This window comes from Bufo gargarizans, chromosome 3 (assembly GCF_014858855.1).
Source record: "Bufo gargarizans isolate SCDJY-AF-19 chromosome 3, ASM1485885v1, whole genome shotgun sequence".
NCBI classification, from domain to species: Eukaryota; Metazoa; Chordata; class Amphibia; order Anura; family Bufonidae; genus Bufo; species Bufo gargarizans.
In genome coordinates this window covers 199,444,595-199,468,637 of record NC_058082.1, presented here as the reverse complement: position 1 = coordinate 199,468,637, position 24,043 = coordinate 199,444,595, and the positions used below count along the sequence as shown (strand labels likewise).

Sequence of the window (24,043 nt, the reverse complement as noted above, 5' to 3'; positions counted from 1 at the left end):
TAGACACAGATATAGATATAACATACATATATACACACACAAACACACAAAGTCTCATTCGGGTCTCGTGTCTTACTTCATAATCGGCTACCAAGTTGAACTATAAACTTTAGTGATGGGATTAGAGCAAGCCCATAGATGGAGTAAACTGAATATTCAGGCACATTAGCAGCAATACACAAGGATTACTGATCATGTCTACATTAGACCCTTGACAACCAGTCAGCAGATTAAAGGGATGGCCAAGATTAAAAAGAAAACTATAAAAATAAAAATACTGCCATACTTATCAATGGGCTGTGTCTGATACTGCAGTCTAATCTCAAACAGATCCTGCAATGTTTGGCGCAAGCGAACCCAAGACAAGCAAATATTAAACTAAATATCAAACCTCAGGCACCAATCACAATCAGAGATTTAAAGGGACACTGCCATCAAATTTTTTTATCATATATTTTCAAAAACAATATGTAAATGCTCAGTGGGGGAATTTATCCAGAGTAGGGCTGCAACGATTAATCGATGTAATCGATTATATTCGATAACTGGATTCGTTGTCGACGAATCCAGTTATCGAATAATCGCCGATTCGTTGCTATTCGGGCGGGTGGGCGGTCGCTGCATCTTTATTTTACCTTTTTACAATGACGCTCCCGCTCCTGTAACAGCCAGGCAGAGCGGACGGCGGCGTAACGTCACTCACTCACGTGACACGCCTGCTCCGCCTCCTTCATTCATGAAGTGGGCGGAGCAGGCGCGTCACGTGATTGAGTGACGTAACGCCGCCGTCCGCTCTGCCTGGCTGTTACAGGAGCGGGAGCGTCATTGTAAAAAGGTAAAATAAAGATGCAAGCGCCGGGGCTGTTAGGGGGAAGGGGGGTCTGTGTATAGCACTGCTATGGGGAGGGGGGAGGATCTGTGTATGGCACTGCTATGGGAAGGGGGGGTCTGTGTATAGCACTGCTATGGGGAGGGGGGAGGATCTGTCTATAGCACTGCTATGGGGAGGAGGGGTGGTCTGTGTATGGCACTGCTATGGGAAGGGGGGTCTGTGCACTGTTATGAGGAAAGGGATCTGTGCACTGTTATGCCCATAACAGTGCACATATCCCCCTCTCCATAACTACGCCGTCCACAGATCCCCCATAAACGCCGTCCACAGATCCCCCATAAACGCCGTCCACAGATCCCCCATAAACGCCGTCCACAGATCCCCCATAAACGCCGTCCACAGATCCCCCATAAGCGCCGTCCACAGATCCCCCATAAGTGCCGTCCACAGATCCCCCATAAGTGCCGTCCACAGATCCCCCATAAGTGCCGTCCACAGATCCCCCATAAGTGCCGTCCACAGATCCCCCATAAGTGCCGTCCACAGATCCCCCATAAGTGTCGTCCACAGATCCCCCATAAGTGTCGTCCACAGATCCCCCATAAGTGTCGTCCACAATTTGTTTTAATATGGCCTTTGAACATAATTTTTCAAGTAAGATCATATAAACCTCTGTTTTGTAATTTTGTCGTTTTTCCCGATTAATCGATTAATCGTAGAAATTAATCGGCAACTAATCGATTATTCAAATAATCGTTAGCTGCAGCCCTAATCCAGAGGGGAATATTTAAAGTCAGATTTGCTCGAGTCTGTTCTGTGGTACTTTATGCCACATTTATCAAATGCCGCACGTTGTTTGATACATTTGTCTGATCCTTCAACCTAACATCTTTGTCTCGAAAAGCAACTCCAGTTTCCTACGCCACCCTCCTCCTGGAGTGAGATTGCAGCTTTTTTGTGTGACTTTTTATATGGAGTGACGTTCGTTAGTTAACCACGCCCACTTTCCCACCCATACTTGAAAACTGGAGTGGTGTAAAAATGTAGAAAGTTGCAATATTTTTGGCATAAGTAAGGCATGATAAATCAGGACAAATTTATAAAAAAAAACAAGAGAAAAAAAAAAAAACTACGGTAGTAAAACGCCACGTAATCTACTTTCTACCTTGGCTCTTTAAAGGGGTTATTCCGGAAACGATATTCATGACTTCAGGATATATCAGATCTGCAGGGTTGCAACACCCGGGATATCCCGATCAGCTGTTAGAAGAGGATGTGCGCACCGCAGCCTCTTCCTAGGCCAATTACATCACTGAACGGAGGTACCAGGGTTAACACACATGCTTTATGAGACATGTTATCTAAACTAAATGCAATAAGCAATTGCTTTTCAATGGCTTTTGTTTCAAGATAACGCAATGATTTACGAAATTTGAGTTAAGAGTGTGAATGTTACCCCTGCTACACCTGTACATCAGTCACATGGCCTAGCTGCAGCTCAGCCCTTTATTCAAGTCAATGGAAAAGAGCTGCAATACCAAGCACCGCCACGATACGAGGTACAGCGTTGTCCTTAGAAAGCTGCTGGGAGCCTGTATCGGTCACCAGAGCTCTGGTCAGTGCAGCGGCTCCCTGAAACAGCTGATTGGCAGGAATGTCGGGACATGGACCCCCAATGATGAACTATCCTGAGGATAAGTTATCATTACCTTTTCCAGGATAACCCCTTTAACTTGCCCTTTGGTGTTGTCAAATAGTCTTGCTTAACTTTTTCAGTCAGACCGTCAGAGAGAGAACCCCTGACTCCTCTGGCCACACCCTCATCATGTTAATTGACAGGGTCAGACAGCATGATGTGAACACTGCCTGGTCCCGTCAATCAACACGATGAGGGCGTGGCCAGAGCAGGAAGAACAGAGCCTCTAGGAGTAGGGGTAACACCCCCATTGCTCCTGAGGCTCCTTTGCATAAAATAAAAGTTTGTTTTTCACAAAAACAGAGGCACATAGACAGAAGGGACAAAGACTGTTAGCTTCAGCTGACATCAGCACATGTCTAAAGCTAGCCAGTATAATAACCATGTTCCTGATGACAAAAGCCCTTTAAACACTGTAGATCAAGCAAGTTGAACCTTTTTCCTTTGCAAATATTTGGAAACTGTTGGGCCGCTCCCATCCAATATCAGTGGCAATGGTTGGAATGTATGGATTTTGTATAAACCCACTTTAAATAATACATCCTTCCCCAAAATACAAACTTCACCTCCTAGCTGCAGCTGCTATGGCATAACCATTGTCTAAACAGATGCATATGCCACCACACACTTTCATTGCCATTACACCACTTGATAATTGCTAACGACTAAAATACACCTTAAACGTATCGCTGTGAATAGACGAAAGCAAGTCAATGGGTAAAAGCTAAAAATAATACATAATGAATACATATTTCCAAATCCTTCATAATTCCATGTGGTTCATGGTCAAGTCATTTGGTAATGCCAGTGCAGTTAAGGTGAAGGAACAAAAAAAAAAACTAAAGTCTTTAATTGTACAGGAAATATAGCCATGGGGGGGGGGGGGGGGGGGGGGAGAATCATTAAAATAAAAGAACATTATTTGCCAAGTAAATCCTCTGCTGGTCCAGTCCTCCCATACCAGCTTGGTTTACTTAATCTCATGACAAATGATGGCCACTGCAGCCAGTAGCAGTGCACCACAGAGGCTAGTGATAGGCTTCAGCAGTAATGTGTCAGTGACATCATCATTGCACCCAAATATACAAAGCTAAGCAAAAAGGTGGTGTTGCTGGCATGGTGAGGGACTTAATGCATAAGGCCACGTTCGCATTGCCAGATTCTACAGATCACCGCTAGATCCCTATTGACTATAACCGGATCCGGCTGCTTTCTGGCATAAATTACAGGATTTGGAAGGACAAAACCGCTGGTTCTTGGTCCGGCCGACAGTTGGCATGTGTCTGATCAGGCAGATGCATCCTCTTGCCGCAGATGTGAATTTGGCCTAAATCGAGGGTGTTTTTTTTATTTTTTATAATACCCCTCCTTGTCTACATTTTGTAGGATCTCTAACAACCCCATTAAAAATAACTCTGTATGTTTACAACATTCCATGGTACTAGACAAGTCTAAATTGAAAATGTTGCACGTATCATGTACAGACTTGTGGAAGCACTTACTTTAGAGCCAAACAGATACTGGGGCTGAGCATTTGGCTGCTTGTCACGCTGAAATTCCTGAGAAAAGGGTAGAACTGTACGAACAAACCTGGACGAATGAAAAGACAACACTATGAAGCAATGACATACAGTACTGGGCTGCTTAGAATTAAAAAGTTATACATTTTCTAATTTCAAATTATAATAATGGAACACTTCTCTCCTAACCCCCATCTGGATGGAGTGGCGATGGGCATCCCTGCTCTAGGGGATTGCCAGTGATAGCAGTGTACAGCGCTCAACTATCTACGGCAGTCCCACAGAGCAGAAAGTGGCAGCGGTTGTTAGTGGGTAAGTGTTTGTTATAGGGCAAGCCTTTTAACACTTTGCCTGCCAAGGACATATCTCAATAGGCCTTGCAGTACGACACTTCAGTAGCCAAGGATGTATTTTATATTTCCTTGCTACCGATGGCTGTGTTTCGAGCTGAATAACAGCTAGAGACATGAACCTAAGCTTTAACAACCTAAGCTTTAAAACAAGACTTTGATACAGCTCAAGATACACAAGTTAGAAACTGGTCCTGTATGGTAGCTATCACCACGATCCCGGTCTTGTTTTAAAGCTTAGATTGTCAGCTTATTGTCAGGCTCAGATATACAAGATTAAAGCAGGCCTCCCACTTTAGCAAGGAAAGGAGAAGAGACATAGATCCTCTTGTTTCTGTGTAACTGTACATAACCCCAGGGGGAGGTATTACATGGACTTCTGGGCATAGTTCCTCTCTGAAATGGGGGGGTCTATATTTATTTTTTCAGAAAAGGCGTGAGAAGATGGCGCACTCTCATCTAATCACACCTCTATAACCAGTTATGCTGTTTACTTGACGCCATGACTGAGCCATTTACCAGCATCTGGGTCACAGCATCAATTAAGTCGAACCAAACCCTCGCACCGCACACACAAACCAGTTTAAAATTTACAGTGTCCCTAGCCTGTGTACACCGATACTTTAGAGTAAAATATGCTGACTGTTTCTCTAGCGATATCTGTTACTTGATACGGTAATAGCGATCATTTATCACTAGATCAGAAAATGTTCACCCTTTAACTGTTGCCATAATTGATCATTTTCAATTACAGAAAATGAAAATAATAATAATAATAATAATAATAAAATAAAAGAGCATTCATACACTTTTAGACAGGTGCAATACTGAGACTTCTTGGTGCCCATATTATGAACACAACATAAGGACTTTTCTTAGTTCATCAGAACCTGAGTTATGGTGCACTACCTATAATTTTGATGAACCGCAGGAGGGACGGGTGTCGTGTTATATGGAAGAAATAAAGTGCCTGCATTATACCAGTCTAAAAGGTGACAATTGTCAACGCATTACATCAGGTTTAGGAATTTAGCATTTTAAATTAGGATTAATTTGTATGGGGGTTGGAAAACATTTTTTAATTTTTTAGCTAAATATATTTTGTGCGAATAAGGACTCTTACTAGACTATACATTTAAGTAGCAAATTTGTATTTTTCCCAATTTTTGTTTACAATCACTGTTTGCTGCAAAGCTGCATGAAGGTGGCTGTGTCTATTGATTATTAAAAGTGTATTCCAATATGAGACACTGATGGCATATTGCTAGGATACACCAGTGTTTCCCAACCAGTGTGCCTCCAGCTGTTGCAAAACTACAACTCCCAGCATGCCCGCACAGCCAAAGGCTGTCCGGGCATGCTGGGAGTTGTAGTTTTGCAACAGCTGGAGGCACACTGGTTGGGAAACACTGCGATACACAATCGATGTTAGATAGGTGTTAGTCCCACCTCGCTCCAATCTCCAGAACAGGGCTGCCAAAGTGATGGGAGAGCAGCCACGCATGCGCTGAGACCCACCGTACATGGCTACAGGACTTGGAGTAGGGTGTGCTCTGCTTCACTTTAGGGGGTCTCATTCTGGAGACAGGAGCGGGTTCCACACCTATATGACATTGATGACATATACAAGCAATGTGCTATCAACGTCCCAGATGGGAATACCCCTTAAATTTGTATTTTTATACATGGTATGCATGCAGAGATTGTACATTTTAGTAACATGGCAGCTGTTTGCAGTGTACAATATCTAATTTTAACACATTTGTGGATGATGGACAAATATTGTATGCCTGTTTCAGTGTTTTTAGGTGCACGATGTCTTGTTGAATACTATGTATAACAGATCCAATGGATGGTTTTCTGAACGGTACAACTGCCAATGTATGAAATAGTCACCTTCTCTTTTGCTACAGAAATAGATAAAAAGCAATGTTACAATGGAATCTATGGACTGTTCTAAACATTTAGCATAAATGTATTTGAGATAATACTTCTCACATTGGTTATTAGCAGATATATGTTGATCAGTCCATAAAAGTCAGAAACTTGATTTATCGATTAAAAGGGAACATTTACCAATAGGATCCAATCTATTTGGGCATGTATTCATCTAGTAATGATAAATCTTACCCAGCATCTTTTCAAAAGATGTATGTATAAAGAAATATCGGGCTGTAGACAGAAAAAGCCTGTGACTCATTGACAGTAAATATAAAGCAATACACACCTGTAGGTAGAACCGTTATAGCAATAGTTGGGGAGGAAATCATAGTTGAGCTCCCAGAACACATGCAGAGTGATCCTGCCATAGGGGGCAGATACGTTATGATTGGCTTCTCGAAACATGGCGTCAAAACTGTCCAGGGTCAGGTATTTGCTCAGCAATTTATGAGTCATTCTGTTCACCTCAAGAAGGCCTTCTAGCTCCTAGGGTGTAAAGAAAGAAGAAAGCAGTATATTAGGCTAGATGTATGATGCTAAATGTCATGTGGGGACAATGCTCAAACCTCAATCATACTAAAAGCCATCTATAAAAGCTATAATTATGACCCTGCAATTGCTCTTGTGTGAACCATGAAGACTGAGCGGTATATCTTCAGCTTTGAAGAAGAGCAGAAATTCACAATCGTCTTCACACAACACCACAAGGCACCTTATTGGGAATTCGGAGATCTCATTCGATAATGAATATCAAGGATTTGAGTTAAATATCGGAGGCTATCCATACAAAGGACATGGCAATCAGAGATTTGGGAGGCAATTACACACATTAGATGGCTGCCCTGCCCCACCATTTATCTAATGTGCACGGCCTTTCTTTACACTCACTGACAGAAACATAAAGCTAATTGCCAGAATGTTTAATAATTCCTTCAAATATATAATTTCGAAAGACACGACATTTGAGACACATCCAAGAGCCTGAATTCCAGATGAAATGTGCGCATTCGAAGTGAATCTCTATTATGGCTGGTAACAAAAGGTGTGCCCCTACTACACATATAGGAAAATGCCAGGACTTCGCTGCACCCCATTCTGTAAATTAGCTTTCCCACTGATGACACTTTCCTAGGCGGATGAATTTAAGCCACATGTCTAAAAGCACAAACACAAATCCATTTAAAGCAGACTTAGAATTCCAAACGTCTTAAAAGCAAACACTACCCAATGGCTAAAGGCATGGTAAGACTTTGGGCTTACATTTCAGCTAAGGCAGCTGTGAAAACAACTGCTACGTAACTCAATAGCATCCTTCCTGATGGGAAATACATGTTGTGAACGTGTCATTTATTTATGGCTTAGGAAAAAAACACAAGTTCACATTTTAAATTTTTTTTAAAAAAAATCAGCCTTGAAAAATATCTGGACAGCAAATCCATTGATATTGGGGCCAGTTCTGTGTCTTACTCGCCGTCCTGTGTTTCACAGCTTGTAGGACAAAGTTAATGGGTATTTTCATATGATGTAAATTAGGCTCATTCTCGGATTCCTGCCATGGACTTGCAGTTGTTCATGCCATGGATCGGCACGCAAATTATACCTATCTAATGTGGTTAATCTGCGTGTGGCTACCTGATCAGTGATAAACCTGCTGTGTGAACACATCCCAAGTATTCATACAATGTTATGTTTTGTTGCCTTCGGACACATTCTACAGTACATGTAAGGAAATAATGTCTTTTTTTGCACTACCTTTTAATGACCAGAACACTGCATATCAATTCTGCACACATAGAGGTTTAACCATTGAAGGACCACAGAAGTTGCAGTTACCAGGGGAAAAGAGCCCACTGACTGTCCAATAGAGTCCCAACACAGCCGGCAGCATTGGATGCTGTGGAAGAGGACATTGTGATGGTGGAAGCTGTTATACACTGCAACGGCCTTCTCTTAGGAAGGTCCAGTCGTCTCTGACAGCTGGATACCTTACATGCTCAAAACCAACGTTCTTCAGTTACATGTAATGTGAGAGATCCCTAACAGGATATGAGCATGCACTTAGGCTAGGTCCACATGAGTTTATTACTGACTAATTATGTGTCAGTATTTCGCATGTGTCACCCTGCCTGATCTCGGGTTTAACTGACCAGACAAAAAAAACTTCATTGTAGAGTCCTGTGATGCTGTAAGTTTGGGTCCATAGGATCATGGTCAGGCCAAGATACTCATCCAAAATACGGACTTAGGTCTAGTTTCACCCTGCTAGGAGGAATTTCAGTTTGAAGGCTGGGAGCACTGCACCGCACTATATAGGTTTGGCATCACTAGTCATAATATGATATAATAATCCATTTTGCAAGAAATAAGCCGGGAAAACCTTTTCTTTAAATATTTTTATTGCAAATTGCAAATTGTTTAAATCTAAAAGCGGTTTTCATATCATTGGTGTAGTTCTTGTCAGAAACTACTAACACCAACAAGCATAAAAGGTCTCAAAAGTATAGTCTAAACTTGGTTCTAGTGGATGGGAGATCACACTTACCACTATGGACGTGAGATCTTCACTTTCAAATCGCCCAATCGCCAATTCCAAAGATTTATACATAGCCGCAGTAATCCTCTGAGTGATCAACCGGTTAAGATCAATAGATCTGCCCAAGAGCTAAAAAGCAGGAAACATAATGGGAGTCACTACCACAGACTCAACATGGTCAAAGTGCATAGAACATACCCCTTTTTACAAAACACAATCTTCTTGGCCTGTTTTATTATCTACTTGCTATCCCACACAAAAATAATACTAGAGCATCTTTTCTTATAGCTCTGCAATATGTCATTCTTCTGTTATTCCTCTTAGAAACTGACCACTTTGTGTTACCGTTCTACTTGTCAACAGGCTTTTTCCCTACACAGTCTGGATAGCTGACATACCATTGTTATTGTGCGAGCAGACTAAAGGGGTTTGTTAGAGATGAACTGTCCTGGGGATACGTCATCAACACTGGGAAACCCCTCCTGATTTCTTATACTTCATTCTTTGCTATTCATTCAGGCCTCCAACTCTGCTTTCGCCACATAGTTTTCATTTAAAGGTCTTGTTTTTAAGTAATATTCAACAATAAAAAAAATAATAATAATAATAATTTTTATTGCTATCGCGCAAATTGCAAGTGACCTTTGTTGACACAATGAAGTACATCAATATTACAATGTCCATTCGATTTTGTCTTCATTACGCAGCGCGCTTGACATTTTTTCCCCATTATTCACAATGATGAGGTAGTGAAGTACTAGAGAATTACCCACCCCCCAAAAAAAATTCAAAAAATAAATAGCAATTTAGATTGACAGTCGTCCTTTATTAATAGAGAATATATCACACCTATGACATTCTGGCACGCCACAGTTCTGATACAAGTAATAGTATAAACTAAAATACAACTAATAGGTAAGTAATGAACATCTTCCGGTTTCTTTTTACACTCGTCATTTGTTAAAGGCATTTATTACCCTATCCGCAGGAAATGGTATAAACGCAGGATAGCTAGGGACCCGCAGTGATACTGAGAACTGGTGCATGTCAGTCCACTGCTCCATTCACGATGTAGACAATGCTTCATGAGTCCCATAGAACTAAATGGAGCAATGGAATGAGGACTTCTCTTCAGAACCCTGGGAAACCCTTGGCAATTCAAAACTAATCATATATCCTGTTGATAGGTTAAAATGCTGTACACGTGGGCTAAGCCAGCCAGTTATGTGATGGACTGAGGCTGCCGTACAAATTTTAAGTCTTACAGTTAACAGGGATCTTGATTGGCAGCTGTGATCTACGATATAATACGGAGGTACACTTTAAAGCTTTTTAGTGATATCTGTAGAAACAAGCCTTAAAGCAACCTTACTGGGCCTTCTCTATAAACCCTTAGATTTGCTTTAATGTCACCCAAAGCCTTTTTAGTTAAATACGAACCTGAACATGACGCTGCTTCAGTAACGTGTCATAACGGTTGGATGCTGGTTGCGTAATACTGGCTCCCTGATTTTTACAATCTGCCCGAAGCCGCTTGTCCAAGAGTAAACTGCCCAAAGAAAAGAAGTCAAAGTCATCACCCAAATTAAACCAACATGAAGTGGCACTGGAGTACAAAGGTGAGGTCCATACCTTCCAGCCACAACTTTATAATGGGCAAATATTTGGTCCGCTAGTTTGTACACAAACTGGTCAAAACACAGGTTTACCTGCAGGCAGTGTAGGAATAAGCACAAAGTTACAAGCTGAAGGGTACATTCATATATTAAAGTGGTGTAACCCAGCACATTGGGCAGTTTGATGTTCTGCATTCATAAAGAATACCTGTAGCAGTGACTGAAAAGATTGCAGAAAGGTTCACTCACCTCGGCTTCAATCTCATCATACAGGAATTGCTTTTTAAACTTTGTGAGTGCATAGTGTGCACTGTCGTTATATAGGTCCAGAGAGTAAAGAACATACCTACAAAAAAACACATAAAAAAAATCATGAAAATGCAAAAACCAATAACAATATACTACATTGTACCACTGGCAGTGAAAGTGTTCTGGTACTGTCTACCTCTTCTGTGCAGACTATACATGATCCTGACCCAGAACCCAACTGACAGTAATATCTGATAGGTCTATGTAAGGTGCCACCCAAAAGATTATACCGATCAGTGTATAAAGATATCAATTATGTACAATGTGAATCCTTACTCCATCATCGATGCCTCTTTTGTCTCTAGAATGTGATCTGTCAGAATCCAAGGCATGGACATCTCAATAGGGAACTGAATTCTACGGCCCATGGTCAGCTCCAAGAAGAACTCTCTGAACCACAGCTGGGACAGATCACAGCACTGCTGTAAGGTCTCTTTAAGAAGAAGCAAACATTGTATTAGCAATAGAGACCACCAGTCTATGAATGACACCAATATACTAGCTAAGAACACAAAAGGACCAGTGAACAGCCAGGCAGTTACAGTTTGCTATTGCCTTATTAAAGGGGTTTCTGGGTTCTACATATTGATGGCCTATCACAAGGATAGGTAATTAATATCAGGCTGGCATCCTTACCGATCAGCTGTTCTCAGTAGCCAGACTGTGCAGGAAACCAAAAGCTGTGCCGACTGTATTTGCAGTGTCAGGTTACAGAGCGGTCTCTTTCTAGCGGTTATTCCTGAAGATAGGGCATCAATATCTAGAACCCCGACATCTATGTTAATGTCTCTCTTCAAGCTTCCAGAACTTACAAATATGAAGTAAAGTTCATAGAGACAGATCTCTTGACATTTAGATAACTTGTCAGTAACTACAATGACAGTACCGTCACCACTTCTCAACCCATAAGGTCTGCTAACAATGATAAAAACTACCTAAAACTAGGGCAAATTACAACAATTCACATCTAAGAAAACTTGTTGCAAAACACAAACCTGGCCTTTATTACTTGCGTTCATTTTTTATGGCTCTCAAGTGTCTTTAAACCAAAATATCAGTTGGCATTTCGACCTTGCTACGGTATGATTAAAGGAACACTAAAGAATATCTTTTGCTCTATCTACAATTTATTTTTCATTGTAAGCAATCAAGAAGTGAGCATACTGGGGTATGTTTGCATTGCAGACGTTTCTGCATGAAGAATCAGTCACAGAAGTCCAAGGTGGACCATCAGGTTTTAGACACGGATTTGTATTTAATTGGACTAATCCATGCTGGCTACTGCCATCACTCACCCCGCACAGATTCATTGTTTCTGGGCAGAAAATGTGCTGTTTACACACCATGATCTGCTGGCAGAAACTATGATTTAGGTGTCCACATGAAAGATAGTTTCACCCGATGAACAAGCGTTCTGATCGACCATCGTTGATCTGTGGCACCATTATACAAGCTCATTATCTGGAGCGAGCGTTTGTACGAACATTTGTCCCCGATAATCTGCCTGACAGTCGGGAAGTGTAAATTTACCTTAAAAGTGGTTGTGCAGCCATTAATACTGATGACCTATTGTCTGACTCCTAGCACCCCCGTCAAGCAGCTGTTTGAAGTGGAGGCTTTCTCTTCATTACACTGCAATTCATCTCAGGAAGTGCAGTATAATACGAGTACTCGCGCCATTCAAGTGAATGGAGTGAGTGCTTGTAATTAAACTATGCCACCGCTCCACAGGAGACGAGATGTAGTGTAATGACCAGGAAACGGTGGGGGTCCCGGGTGTCAGACCTCCGCCAATCAGATACTGGTGACCAATCCTGACAATAGGTCATCAATGTTAACGGCTGGACAACTCCTTTAACCTGTAGTGGTTTCAGTGGTAAAGCAGATTCCCACTGGAAACAAATGGAGGCAAATTTCATGTGGAATTCACACCGAAATCTGCATGAAATTTTCTGTTGTGTGAACACATTTAGAAGAATAGGTGCACTACTGTGGTGGATGCAATCAGCAAAATCTGACTAAACCCTCACACTGATGTTAAAATGAGACTTTAGCCAATATATCTTTATATTAAGGACATACCGGAGCCCGCGCACCATGTAAAGGTATCTCAGGTGGCACGGGACCTAACACTAACCTACCTCTGCCATATGGGTAGTAAAAGGGGCAAGTGGGTGAATTATAGAAGCGTTATATCATGTAAGTTGTGTGAACACACTCTAAATTTCTAAATATCTGCCTCTATAAACATTACTTAGCAAAAACATTTAAGCTCTGAAAACCTAAAGAGAGATATTCACATAGGTGCTTGTAAATGATACTAGAAGATCTTTTTATGCACTGTGGAAATACTGATTAGGCAAAATGCAGCCTCGTGCCAAAGTTAGAACTTGAAATTTGTTGACCATTGCAGATTGCATCCTATCACCACATATCTCCATTGAACTGTCACATGTGCACTTGCCTGCTGACAGAACTGTTGTTTCCACCATGCGTAGTATAGATGAGGTCCATCCTGACAGGAATTAAAGCTTTACTGCGTGTGCGCCGATTCCCGATGAGCCGGCGCATGGGAAAGAAACCGGTAGAGGCGTGATTACATCTCCCCTGACTGGCCCTGTCACTCAAAGCTAGCGGAGACGCAGCCTCCAGAAAAAGGGAGTGGAGATTTTGGAGCAATGATGACACACTCGTTACACCAACCAGGTCATTCGTAAAATAAAAGCAGGAATCTCTCTGGAATGCAGGCACCGATCGAGATAGGGAAACAGCATTTCAATCAGCAGACAAAAGCAATTCTGACAATTTATTTGGATTACTATGGGGAGACAGATTCCTTTTAAGCCACTCTAGTCCAGAGAACAAATGAATATAATGATTTAGTGAGAAAACCTCCTTTAAAGCAGTAATGGGCAGAATACTAAATTGTCACTAAGTCAAATTCAGCAGTGAGATGTGTAACTTAGATGCCTGCCATTAGCAAACAACCTGGTCTGGTGCCATGATGGGAAGAAAAGCTTTAAAGGGACACTGACAGGCCCAATAAGCATATTTAGGTATATATATGACCGTACAGGTCTTATCAAGGGTATTAAAATCATCTAAGTATCTCCCCTGTCCACCTTATAAATACCGAAAACTAAGTTTTATAACCTGCTTGTCTCGTTTCCAATCTGCCCGGGCGGTGTTTCATCTCAAAATGCGCCCAGCCAGCCGTTCTGAAGCCCCGCCCAGCTCATCAATATTCACTTCGCTGGGCTGCGGCTACAACTCTCCCCGACTCAAGTGCCCGGCGCATGCGCATAAAGCAGAGGCTGCAGCGGCCTCTAAGACGCAGACTGTCAGTACACAGGCGCGATGTGACGCCGGCCGGACGCATGCGCTGAAGATTAGACGGAGGACGTGCCCAGAGTATTGAATTAGCCATGCGCAGGATCTTGAGTCGGGGAGAGTTGTAGCCGCCGCCCAGCGAAGTGAATATTGATGAGCTGGGCGGGGCTTCAGAACGGCAGTTGGGAGCGGCTGGCTGGGCGCATTTTGAGATGAAACTCCGCCCCTTGGGCAGATTGGCGACGAGACAAGCAGGTTATAAAACTTTAGTTTTCGGTATTTATAAGGTGGACAGGGGGAATACTTAGATGATTTTAATACACTTGATAAGACCTGTACTGTCATATATATACCTAAATATATATTATTGGGCCTGTCCGTGTCCCTTTAAGCAAGACCAGTTTCACATGTGCGTGTTCGATCCGGAATACACACATAGCTGCATTTCCCGGACTAAACACCGCTCCTCTAAGGGTACTTTCACACTAGAGTTTTTCTTTTCCAGCATAGAGTTCCATCCTAGGGGCCCTATACCAGAAAAGAACTGATCAGTTTTATCCTAATGCATTCTGAATGGAGAGCAATCCGTTCAGGATGCATCAGGATGTCATCAGTTCAGTCTTTTTGACATTTTAGGACTGAGAAAATACCGCAGCATGCTGCAGTTTTCTCTCCGGCCCAAAAAACTGAACACTTGCTGGAATGCCGGGTCCAGCATTAATTTACATTGAAATGTATTAGTGTATTAAAAATACAGCAATGCCGGATCAGTCCTTGCGCAGACCGGTAAAAATGTGAAAAAAAAATAAAATAGAAACGGATCCATTTGTCCATATGAAAAACAGACTGATCTGTTCTTGCAATGCATTTGTGAGACGGATCCGCATGTGGATCCGTCTACAAATGCTGTCCGTTTGCATGCAGATTGCCTGATCCAGACTGGCAGTTCCGGCGACGGAACTGCTTGCCGGATGACTCTGCCGCAAGTGTAAAAGTACCCTAACCTGAACTTGCAGCATCATAGTAAATTTAGGATGCAGTGAGTTCCTGCCTGACCTTATGTCTTCTGTACTGTTATCTTTGCATTATGTGACTACAGTACAGTAGACCTCACAGCATCCTAAATCACTAGGATGCTCTGAGTTTGGGTTAGAGAAGCAGTGTTTGCTCTGGGAAATGCAGCCATCACACAAAGTGAGTTTCCCCAGATCAAACATGCTGGTGTGAAATTGGCCTAATAGGCTTCATTAATAAAGTTAACTAGGTCCTTGAGATGGATGCTCTTATGATTGTCCCTAATCCCAACTGTAAAATCACCCTACATACAATTTAATCGGCTTCACCCCGAATCGCCATACAATCTCTTAAAATAAATGAAGGCTCATACATTTAGAGGGGCTACATTTTATAAAGCCGTAAATTCTTTCATGGTACTGACCAATGGAGTAAACAGTGAGCTTAGGAATAAGGTTGAGGCCAGGTGGATCTTGCCTGGGACAGTTTTGGTGTACAGATGAATCTCCTTATTCCAGTTGTACCATGCAGTTAACAGCACATCTCGTGTGCCATATTCAGAGACAAGCAAAGCAAGCAGTAACAAGAGAAAGCACTCACTGGGATAAATGACAGGAAAGCCACTTGCCACGTGGTTAGAGGACTAATGAGGACACGTAAGCAGCACACCACCGTTCATACTATAATCTTACCACTGAAATTAAGCAAATGTGTGTAGAAGAATGATTCACGGTGAAATTTTTCTATATCCAATATGGTGGGACCCTCTAGGCTACTTCTTAGCGTTTTCTTGAAACCACTTTTATCAGCAATGAGTGACTCTAGCATGGTTCTCACCATGTACAGCTGTGTCATTTAAGAGGAAAGGCATTCACAGATGGAGAAATACAAGAAAGGAGAAAATGGACAAAGTACATTAAAATAGAGGTTTCATCAGACAAACAAATTCAATTTTACCACTCTCAACGTTCAGTCCCATGCCATTTAGATATCAACGTTTGGGGCGGGGGGGGGGGGGCACTATGCCCATTTCTTTATGATCGAGAACAAATCTTTAAGAGAGAAAGTACATGTAATCTTACCATCTCATGACATTCATATAGGACTTGCTCCGAATATAATAAGTAAATGACAGACTGGAGGTGCGGAGGGTGGAAAATTGAAGACATCTTCCACTAGAATGTGCATTTGTTTAGAGAGATGACCTGCACGCGCATACGATGACCATTTCTATGCACTGGATGTAAACATTTTACAGGGTAAAAGAAATATCGTCTTACCACCAAAGTTTAAAAGAGTTGGATAGGAGTAGGACTGCCTCAGAAACTTTTTTATCACAAGCAACAACTTTTCCATCCCCAGAGACTTGAGCTGTTTGAGCAGCTCTGCAGAGCTCAGGGATTCTGCCATTGTGCGCACCATGTAGAGCTGAAAACCAACGGGTAGGGACGAAAGGAGACCAAGAACACAAGGGAGGAGGAAATCGGAAAGGAAAGAAAAGATTAGTGTGTTAGCGAAACACAGCTATGTTCGCACTGACTTCCAACTGCTTTGTTTTACTCAAATTTGGCTCTGTGTGGGGAACAAACTCTACACCGATTTGTAATGAATCTCTGACTTGAAGCCATTGGGAACTCTGAAACAAGGAAATAGCTCAACTACACATCTCGTCTTCAAACCTGGCCCAGTTTAGATGTGGAGGCAGAGGTCATTTTCCAGAAAATATGGGACAAATCTATCATGCTACAAAGGGTGAATCAAGTTGCACAGATTCCTCTCCCCCCCCCCCCCCCCCATCACATGTGAATGAGGTTTTGTAAACCCTATTCACATGTACACAGTACTGTGCGTTGCAGCAGATTCAGTGCAAAATCCACACCAGCAAAATGCAACAAATCCACCATGTTCTGAACGTGACCTTAGAGTAGCCTATAAATTGACATCACAGAGTAGCGGTGACAATGTTTCCGTCTTCCCTGGGATGTTGCAAAATGTATACCCTCCCATGCAATACAAACCAGATTGAAGAAGAATTGTTAAAAAATACTGTAAGGGTACGTTCACACAGAGGAAATACGCTGTGGATTTTCCGTCCAGATTTTGCAGGTGGGAATATTTTGCAATGTGGCTGAGAGTTCACAAAATCTCAATCTGCACAGAAACTGACCTCTGACACAGATTTTTTAATCTGCATCATGTCAATTAAGGGTACTTTCACACTTGCAGTAGAGGATTCCGTCACCGGAACTGCCTGCCGGATCCGTCAAAACGTATGCAAACTGATGGCATTTATTAGACGGATCAGACGTCTGACAAATGCAATGAAATGCCGGATCAGTCTATTTTTTTCACATATTTTGCGGTCTGAGCATGCGCAGAACGCAATGCCGGATCCGTTTTGCCAGAACAATCGGGGCCGGGGCTGGCATTAATGCATTTCAATGGGGGAAAATGCAGTATTATCTCCATCCTGAAAAGGCAAAAATACTGAACTGAAAACATCCTGATGCATCCTGAACGGATTTGCTCTCCATTCAGAATGCATTAGGATAAAACTGATCAGTTCTTTTTCGGTATTGAGCCCCTAGGACGAAGCTCAATGCCGGAAAAGAATAACGCTAGTGTGAAAGTACCCTTATGTTGCCAGTGTTCATGGCAGATTTCACCCTTTACAATGCTGTGAGTTAGCAGGTTTTTTTTTTGTTTTTTTTTTGTTCCTTCTCTCTGCTCATTGTAATTCTCAAGTTTATGTATCCTAAAGGTGTTTTCCAACCCCATGATTTTTAGTAACAGCTGCCAAAGGTATAAAACAACAATAGGAGTAACACTCACCTGACCAATCCTCTTCCTTGGTCCCCCATCACTCTCCATTCACCTGGCTGCTGTGACCATTGGTAATGTGAATGTGACTACTTTTGCCATTTTATACCATTTTCAGTTGTTTGTAAAGGATTTACTGGGATGGGAAGACCCCTTTAAATGGCTTCGAATCTGAGAAATCTGTCTTTTGTGGGTTATCACCTCAAGTAATGGCAGCACCGTTATGAGTTATGACCAGTAATTATCATAATAAAATATAGTGTAGAACATAGTCAAGTTATTACTTTGTGTTAGATTGTGTCTAAGTGTATGGTTTTACTTTCAACAGATTCTGTTACTAGAGTAATACATCAATTTGAGTGAAAAAGACAAGAGCATGCACCAGCTGTTATTGGAACTTTTAGAATGTGCAGATTGCTTAGTATAGTTACCAGATGAAAACAACAGCACAAGGGTTGATAGCGGTAAAGCGACAGACAGAAGGCGACAGAAAAGTGCCCAGAGATATGCACATCCCTTCCAGCCATCAAAAGCAAAGCAAGAGGGGGGAAGAAAGAACAGAAGAAAACATTGGTGGTAATCGATTGGCTCAAACGGAAGATTAACCTTTTCATCCTTGTATTAACTGAAGAAGCTGAAATCATTCCAATCCCAATCGCCATTCATCATTTCATTAAAATTACAAACAAAAAAAACACTATTAGGTAAAATTAAACGCAATTTACATATTCTAAATACATTGCATAAAATTACATAATGACAGACCTAAAATTATGAATACCGCTTAATACATGCAAGATGAGCTGGACACGGAACCAGAATTAGTACTTTCTATTGTTCATGGTGTATAACTTAACAGTAAATGTATCATTACCATAATTGATGGGTTACTGATAATTCATTTAATTGCCAATTAAATGCAATATTTCTTCCATGAATTTCCATGGTGAACAGTAGGTGAATATTTTAAAAGATTCTGCCACCAGTTTTACAGGGAGCTGTGAACTGAACAGACACACAGCTGGAGCTGTTCAACACAGATTTGAGCAGAATGTTTGGGTCAATGCAAATAATTGGCGCAGCATTTTGATAAGGGGGATTAGTTTATGCTGCTTTTCGGGTAGGTTTGCATTTTAATTTAATGGATCCAGAGTTCGCCCAATCTGGCCTATACGGATACTGCCATTCACAGCCTGCTGGATCAGTTGAACCTACCTTTATTTAGGGTCCAATAAAACCGGTGACAGATTTTCCTACGCTCAAAGTGTTTGAGCTACAGACAGCAAATTGTAGATTGATTATATAGTTTTTTTTGGGAACATATCCAGTAGAACTTGCAATTCCTGTTCATTCTGGGCTTTGAAGTCAAGGAGGAGGTCCTATCAGTGATTTAAAGCTATCTCTGCATACATAGTCTTAGAAGGAGGGCTGTCAATCACTGATAGGACCTCCTCTGACATCAAAGCCCAGAATGAGCAGGAATTTTAATGAATAGATTGCAAGTTATACTGAATATGTTCCCACAAACTATCAATCTGCTCAGCTCCTCCTGCTCTATAACCTGCTGCCTGTAGCTTACATTGTAACAGATTCACTTTACAAACCCTTTAGTCTCTTATCAGTAACGTTAAAACTTGCTGCTGGTAAAAGTGTAATTCTACAGTGGACATAAGTAAACATAATAAAGTGTGTACCTGAGTGCTGGATGGTCCTACTGCACGCCTGGGAACTTTGATATCAAACCCAGTCTTAGGATCTTTCTCTCCTCTAAGAGCAGGGTCATTAAATGGTTCACATCCTGCACCCCAGTCACAAACAGTTTTTCTGACTGCCTGAAGGACACTAAAATACAAGAGAAGAATACAAAAAGGGCTATTTCAGCTATTTCTAACAAATGCACCTATAAAGCCATATAGATGCATAAATCAGTCACTGGCCATAATGCAAAAAATATATAAAAATGTATGTACAATATAAATATTCCTATACACCATAGGATATCACAATCTACAGGGTTATCCAAACAACAGAAAAAGAAACGAGGGGAGGACATAGCAACAACTATGGCCTTTAGGGCCAGAGGAGAGGCTTCACCTGAAAATGAAGTCAAACAGCAGTAGCCACCATGAAATTGGTGCTAGCGCAAACCTCCACCTGATAAAGAAGGAAACTGGCAATCAGTGCAGACGTTCCACCTACTGACGGAGTGTGGACATCGAGCGTGCTAATGACAATCAACAAAATTAGAATGCTCCCCACAGGGACTCAAGGCACAAGGAAAGGTATGTGGTGTGTCAACAGCCTGTAAGCTATAGGCCTACCTGGAGGACAGAGGATGCCACATAGGCACCCGACACTAATCCAAACAATGACTACCGGAGGAAGGGGATAGTGTTAAGTAGTCACAGTATCCAGTAGTAGTGCCAAAATACCACCTATGACGGGGATAAGGCGATTGTAGGTACCCAGTCTAGCAAATAGGTCACCCAGGGAACACGATGCAATGCGACAAGTAAGAAAATAGAGTAGTCGCGGTAGTCAATGTTCAAGCAATTACTCCACCTAAGAAAGATGGATATTGCAATATGATGGACAGTTTTTAGTGGTAGTGGAATTACTCCGCCTACGGAAAGAGGGGAACCCGACAAGATGTACAGGGTTCACTGGTAGTGCAAGCACTACTGGTTGTGCAACTACTCCGCCAATGGAAGGAGGGTAATGCTACAGGAGCTACCGTATGCAATTGGGGTGCAATTAATCCACCTATAGAAAGGGTAAATCTGACAGGACAGAAGATATGCAGTATTAGTGCAATTACTTCGCCTGCGGAGGGGGTAATGCAACAGGACGTATGGTAGCCGGTGGAAGTGCAATTAGGCCGCCTAAGGAAGGAGGGTAATGCGACAGTCTTTATAGTATCCAGTGGGAGGGTAATGCTACAGAATGTGTACTGTACCCAACGTAAGTGCAAATACTCCTACTACGGAAGAAGGGGGATTCTACCGGAAGTATAGGATCCAGTGAAAGTGCAACTACTCCGCCTATGCTACAGGATGTACAGTATCCAGTGGTGGTGTAAATATTCCGCCTATGGAAAGAGGGCAATGCTACTGGATGTATAGGATCCAACAGAAGGTGCAAATACCCTGCCTATGAAAAGGGAGTAATGATACAGAATGAATAGGATCGAGTGGCAAGTGCAAACACTCTGTCGATTAAAGGAGGGTAATGCTACAGGCTGTACAGTATCCAGTAGTAGTGCTATTACTTTGCCTATGGAAAGAGAATATTGGTACGGACTGTACAGTACACAGTGGAAGTGCTATTACTCTTCCTATGGAAGGATGGTAATGCTAAGGGCTGTACAGTATCCAGTGGTAGTGCAATTACTCCGCCTATGGAAGGAGGGTAATGCTACAGGATGTACAGGTTCCAGTGGTAGTGCAAGTACTCCGCCTATGAAGGGGGGGGGGTAATGCTACAGGCTGTACGGTATCCAGTGCAAGTGCAATTACTCCGCCTATGGAAGGAGGGTAATGCTACAGGATGTACAGGTTCCAGTGGTAAGCGCACATATTCCACCTAAGGAAGGAAGGGAATGTGACAGGACCTACAAAATCCAGTAGTAGTGAAAATGACTCCACCTATGGAACTACAGGGAGTGCGGTATCCAGCGGTAGTGCAAGGATTCCACTCATGAAAGGAAAGTAGCGCCATAGGACTGCCATCCAGCTGAAGTAGTAAAGAAACTCTGACAGAGATAGATATATAGAAATATATATATATATATATATATATATATATATATATATATATACACACACACACATACACATACACAGTGTTTTGCAAAAGTATTCACTTTTTTCATATTTTGTTACGTTACAGCGTTAAGTTCAATGTTTTGTTAATCTGAATTGTATGTGATGGATCAGAACAAAGAAGTCTAAGTTGGTGAAGTGAAATTAGAAAAATATATAAATAAAACTATTGTTTAGAAGTAGAAAACCGAAAATTGGCATGTGCGTACGTATTCATCCCCTTTGTTAGGAAGCCCATAAAAAGCTCCGGTGCAACCAATTACCTCCAGAAGTCACATAATTAGTGAAATGATGTCCACCTGTGTGCAATCTAAGTGTCCCATGATCTGTCATTATATATACACACACACCTTTTTTGAAAGGCCCCAGAGGCTGCAACACCTAAGCAAGAGGCATCACTAACCAAACACTGCCATGAAGACCAAGGAACTCTCCAAACAAGTAAGGGACAATGTTGGTGAGCAGTACAAGTCAGGGTTAGGTTATAAAAATATCTAAATCTTTGATTATCCCCAAGAGCACCATCAAATCTATCATAACCAAATGGAAAGAACATGGCACAACAACAAACCTGTCAAGAGACGGCCGCCCACCAAAACTCACGGACCGGGCAAAGAGGGCATTAATCAGAGAGGCAGTACAGAGACCTAAGGTAACCCTGGAGGAGCTGCAGAGTTCCACAGCAGAGACTGGAGTATCTGTACATAGAACGACAAGCCGTACGCTCCATAGAGTTGGGCTTTATGGCAGAGCGGCCAGAAAAAAAGCCATTACTTTCAGCTAAAAACAATAAGGCTTGTTGTGAGTTTGCGAAAAGGCATGTGGGAGACTCCCAAAATGTATGGAGGAAGGTGCTCTGATCTGACTAAAATTGAACTTTTCAGCCATCAAAGAAAACGCTATGTCTGGTGCAAACCCAACACATCACATTACCCAAAGAACACTATCCCCACAGTGAAACATGCTGTGAAGATGTTTTTCAGCAGCAGGGACTGGGAAACTGGTCAGAGTTGAGGGAAAGATAGATGGTGCTAAATACAGGGATATTCTTGAGCAAAACCTGTACCACTCTGTGTGATTTGAGGCTAGGACGGAGGTTCACCTTCCAGTAGGACAATGACTCCAAAACACAATTAGATACCGCTCAAATCCTATACCTTCCAATACTTTAACCCTCAGCATAAAGCCCAGTAAGTATCTTCCCCAGCGCAGTAGTCCTGAGGTAAGTAAAAGGTTAAGCACAAGGGCGGAGCTTATTGGGCAGCTTGTGGGGCGAAGACATGGGGCGAAATTTTCACACTCTGATAGTACAATTCCTGCCCCCGAAACACTCTTGAAGATGCGGCCTGGTAGGCCGCAGAGTCGGGCCTCAAGAACAAACGGGTCGACCAGAAGAACTTTCGGTTGGGACGGTAATGCAGGGAGGGAGCGGGAGAGCAAATGGGGAACAAGGATGCCGAACTGGGCGTACCGATGGCCCGAGGAGAAAAGCAGCGGCCGCCAAGAAGACATGCAACCGCCGGGAATGCGTCACAGGGCCTGGATGGGGCTGGGGACCAGAGGTGGGACTGAGGTTTGGCGAGTCACCTGATACAAGGAAAAAAAAAAAAAAAAAAAAAAAAAAAAAAAAAAGGTTTATCTACCGCACCCAGGGAGAAGAAACATATATTCCTGTGTTCACTTAGAGAACACAAGAGAAGGGGGGTCAGCAGGCAATATACAGACGGTTTTTGCCCACCCTGGTTCCAGCAGTGTCACCTTTCTCAGTGTGCTGCCCTTTGGGGAGGGCGGCTACACCGGTAACAGGGGGGACTTCCAGGAGTATCAGATAAGATGACACTGTAGCTGGTGGGTAACAGAGTGGATTTGAGATCCATTTGAGATCCACTGTTCCTCCTAGTCTTCCAGAGGTGGGGAACGAGCAGTGGGCTTGAGCACCCACTGGTCTCCCACCTCAAGAGTGGGAAAACAAGTGGCGAGAGCCCGTCTGTAGCCTAAACCTGAAAAATAAAGGAAAAAGCTTTGGCAGACCTGCAGAAAAATATGTCTGCCTCCTACGGACACTAAGCTAAAACTGATTAGTTCAGTGTCTGCAGGTGGGGTATAGCTGAGAGGAGGAGCTAACACCTTTTTTGATTAGCGTCGCCTCCTAGTGGCAGCAGCTGTACCCATAGTCTTCTGTGTCCCCCAATGATACGAATGAGAAATATAGTTATTTAAAAAAAATTATAATTTTCTTTAGTTCACCCATGCCATGGACT

General features: G+C 42.3%; 1 protein-coding gene across 2 annotated transcripts in view; it reads right to left on the bottom strand.

Moving 5' to 3' along the window:
* Nucleotides 1-24,043, bottom strand: part of CYFIP1 (cytoplasmic FMR1 interacting protein 1) — a 116,742-nt gene that overhangs the window by 42,253 nt on the left and 50,446 nt on the right. The window contains exons 15-23 of one of the 2 annotated variants that reach the window (XM_044288152.1): nucleotides 19,656-19,803; nucleotides 16,422-16,569; nucleotides 11,074-11,230; nucleotides 10,738-10,834; nucleotides 10,505-10,581; nucleotides 10,313-10,421; nucleotides 8,882-9,001; nucleotides 6,626-6,825; nucleotides 4,031-4,118 (exon numbers count right to left, since the gene is read on the bottom strand). In XM_044288152.1, the coding sequence (XP_044144087.1) occupies nucleotides 4,031-4,118; nucleotides 6,626-6,825; nucleotides 8,882-9,001; nucleotides 10,313-10,421; nucleotides 10,505-10,581; nucleotides 10,738-10,834; nucleotides 11,074-11,230; nucleotides 16,422-16,569; nucleotides 19,656-19,803 (1,144 nt within the window). Of the gene's footprint in view, nucleotides 1-4,030; nucleotides 4,119-6,625; nucleotides 6,826-8,881; nucleotides 9,002-10,312; nucleotides 10,422-10,504; nucleotides 10,582-10,737; nucleotides 10,835-11,073; nucleotides 11,231-15,833; nucleotides 15,988-16,421; nucleotides 16,570-19,655; nucleotides 19,804-24,043 lie in introns of both variants that reach the window. The other variant, XM_044288151.1, reaches the window with a different exon arrangement.